The sequence below is a fragment of the Aplysia californica genome, unplaced genomic scaffold (assembly GCF_000002075.1).
Source record: "Aplysia californica isolate F4 #8 unplaced genomic scaffold, AplCal3.0 scaffold00125, whole genome shotgun sequence".
In the NCBI taxonomy this organism is placed as follows: Eukaryota; Metazoa; Mollusca; class Gastropoda; order Aplysiida; family Aplysiidae; genus Aplysia; species Aplysia californica.
In genome coordinates, this window is record NW_004797395.1 from 389,467 (window position 1) to 391,642 (window position 2,176).

The 2,176-nt window shown below is 43.8% G+C and overlaps 1 protein-coding gene across 1 annotated transcript in view; it reads left to right on the forward strand.

Moving 5' to 3' along the window:
- LOC101858176 overlaps window positions 1-1,111 on the forward strand; it is a 2,533-nt gene extending 1,422 nt beyond the window's left edge. The window contains exon 3 of the mRNA XM_035969185.1: window positions 1,037-1,111. Within this exon, the coding sequence (XP_035825078.1) occupies window positions 1,037-1,111 (75 nt within the window). The remainder of the gene's footprint in view (window positions 1-1,036) is intronic.
- The last annotated feature ends 1,065 nt before the right edge of the window (window positions 1,112-2,176 follow it).

Sequence of the window (2,176 nt, forward strand, 5' to 3'; positions counted from 1 at the left end):
GGGGGTGTCACAGGTTGTAGGGTCAAATATTATAACACTGTTTGTCTCGGAAGCTGGTTTTTTAAATAAATATTAGGGAGGGTGCAGGAGCTTCAGTCATTTTCTTCGATACGACACGGAAAACTTGGGCTTGGAACTAGCATGTTGGTGTCGGTTCAGTTGAATGTCTACCGCGGTACGGCGATCTTCCAAGTGAGTTTCCCTCGATCGATCGCGCTTTACTACGATATTACGCTCGTACACTGCCAGCGTAGCGTAAGTTCTATCTGATTGTTCACGGTAACGACAGCGCAAGGAGTATTTAGCCGTGCACCTGTATTCGTCCCGCTTTTGCAATGATATTATTAGATCTATAATGTATCCAAGTGCAATTCGATACCTATAACCGAACCTCCCCCTTCCTCTCTCTCTCTCTCACTCACTCTCTCTCTCTCTCTCTCTCACACACACTCTCCCTCTGTTTCTCTGTCTGTCTGTCTGTCTGTCTGTCTGTCTGTCTCTCTCTCTCTCTCTCGGATGTGTGGGTGTGGTGATATCTTGAGACGTACCGTACTTAATCTCAGCTGTTTGCAGGAAAATTCAGCCTATCATATCACGAGAGAGTGGCTGATTGACTGTAAACAATGTCAAACTTTTACCGGGGGCTCTCGTGGTCTAGAGGTTAAGGTATTCGCCTCTCATTCAATAGGTCGTGGGTTCAAATCCGGATAGCGACAGAAGCTTTTCTTCTACCGTTACTCCTTGGCTCCTTCTTACTGCTGTCTTTCAGCCACATCCCCGATCTTATGGCAGGAAATATCTACACCAAGCTTTCTCAGACAAGGGCGAAAAATCTCGGAGGTCCCGTGGGCAAATTGCGCATTTTAAAGATATCTTGGTTGTCCAAAATCAATAAGAGTACGCTTTGACCGCCACCCGCGCAAAATCAAAATGTTGAATGTGCCCCGCGTGCTCATATTATGACCTTATGCAGTTGCGAGCACCGTAGCGTAAAACACTTACCCCCTAAAAAAGTTTTACCCTGGATTTATAACAGTTTTCTAACAAGAGTTATCTTAAAAGAATTTTCATCGAAACTTTCATCAGAGACATCTATTTTGCAAACTTTTGAAACAAATTTCCATCTCACACGAAGTCCTACTTCCACCTCCCAGTCGAAGTGATTAGAAACACTGCATACTGTATTGCATTTTCTGGACGCATCGTTAACTCATTTTGGAATCGGAGTGGCAATCACAGTAACTTATAAGTAATCGAGTCCACGAGGGACAAAAACGGGAACGATGAAATCTAAAAATAAAATTTAAAATGTGTGATGAAAATGGGTTCTTCCGCATTTAGACCAAAGGCCGTGGTGTTTACAATTGTGGTGTGTGTGTGGGGGTCAGCCTCCCGCCCCCATACAACCTCCCACTTCAACTCCCTTCCCCCATCCACAAACACAAAGATGGTAGTATACGATCTTTTACAAACACACACAAACACACACACACGCACGCATGCACACACACACACACACACACACACACACACACACACACACACACATTGACTCTCACTTGTCTCCCTCCCCCACCCCGACAAAATACAATGTACTACCTCCGAAACATTTTTAATATGGACAATGGCAGTTCTAAGCCTTTATTGTCCAGAAACATCGCAATAGACTTTCGACTAAAGAAATTGCCAGACCGGTTCGGTGGTAGACCATCTACTAAGCCATAAGCATCGTGGTACACCATTAACGCACCAATTTATTATATTTCTATATTTATATAGTCGCTTTTTGGGACAAGCGGGCTAACCCAGATTTCGGGGGTATCCAGAAATCTTGAACTACACCAAAAGTGGGTATTGCCCTACCTATAGGAGAAGTTTGGTTTCATTGGTGAGTATATTAAATATAGAGGTTATAGACAAAACTCTCCTTGTCTTTTAAAGAAACTGAACAAGGGTCCTAAAACTTTAAATTCGATTTTCTCAAAACAGCATTTTTCAGGATAGCCCCTTTTGCTTAAAAGCGACCATATTGCATTCAGCATAGCGCAACGATATGCAGAGCAGGTTTATGAGAGGGATATCCCGAGTTGTTGACCTGGTCTTGGAAATATTTTACATCTCGCCTCTCTACCACCCCACCCTCCCCCTCCCCAACTTCACTCATTCTGTAACCCCC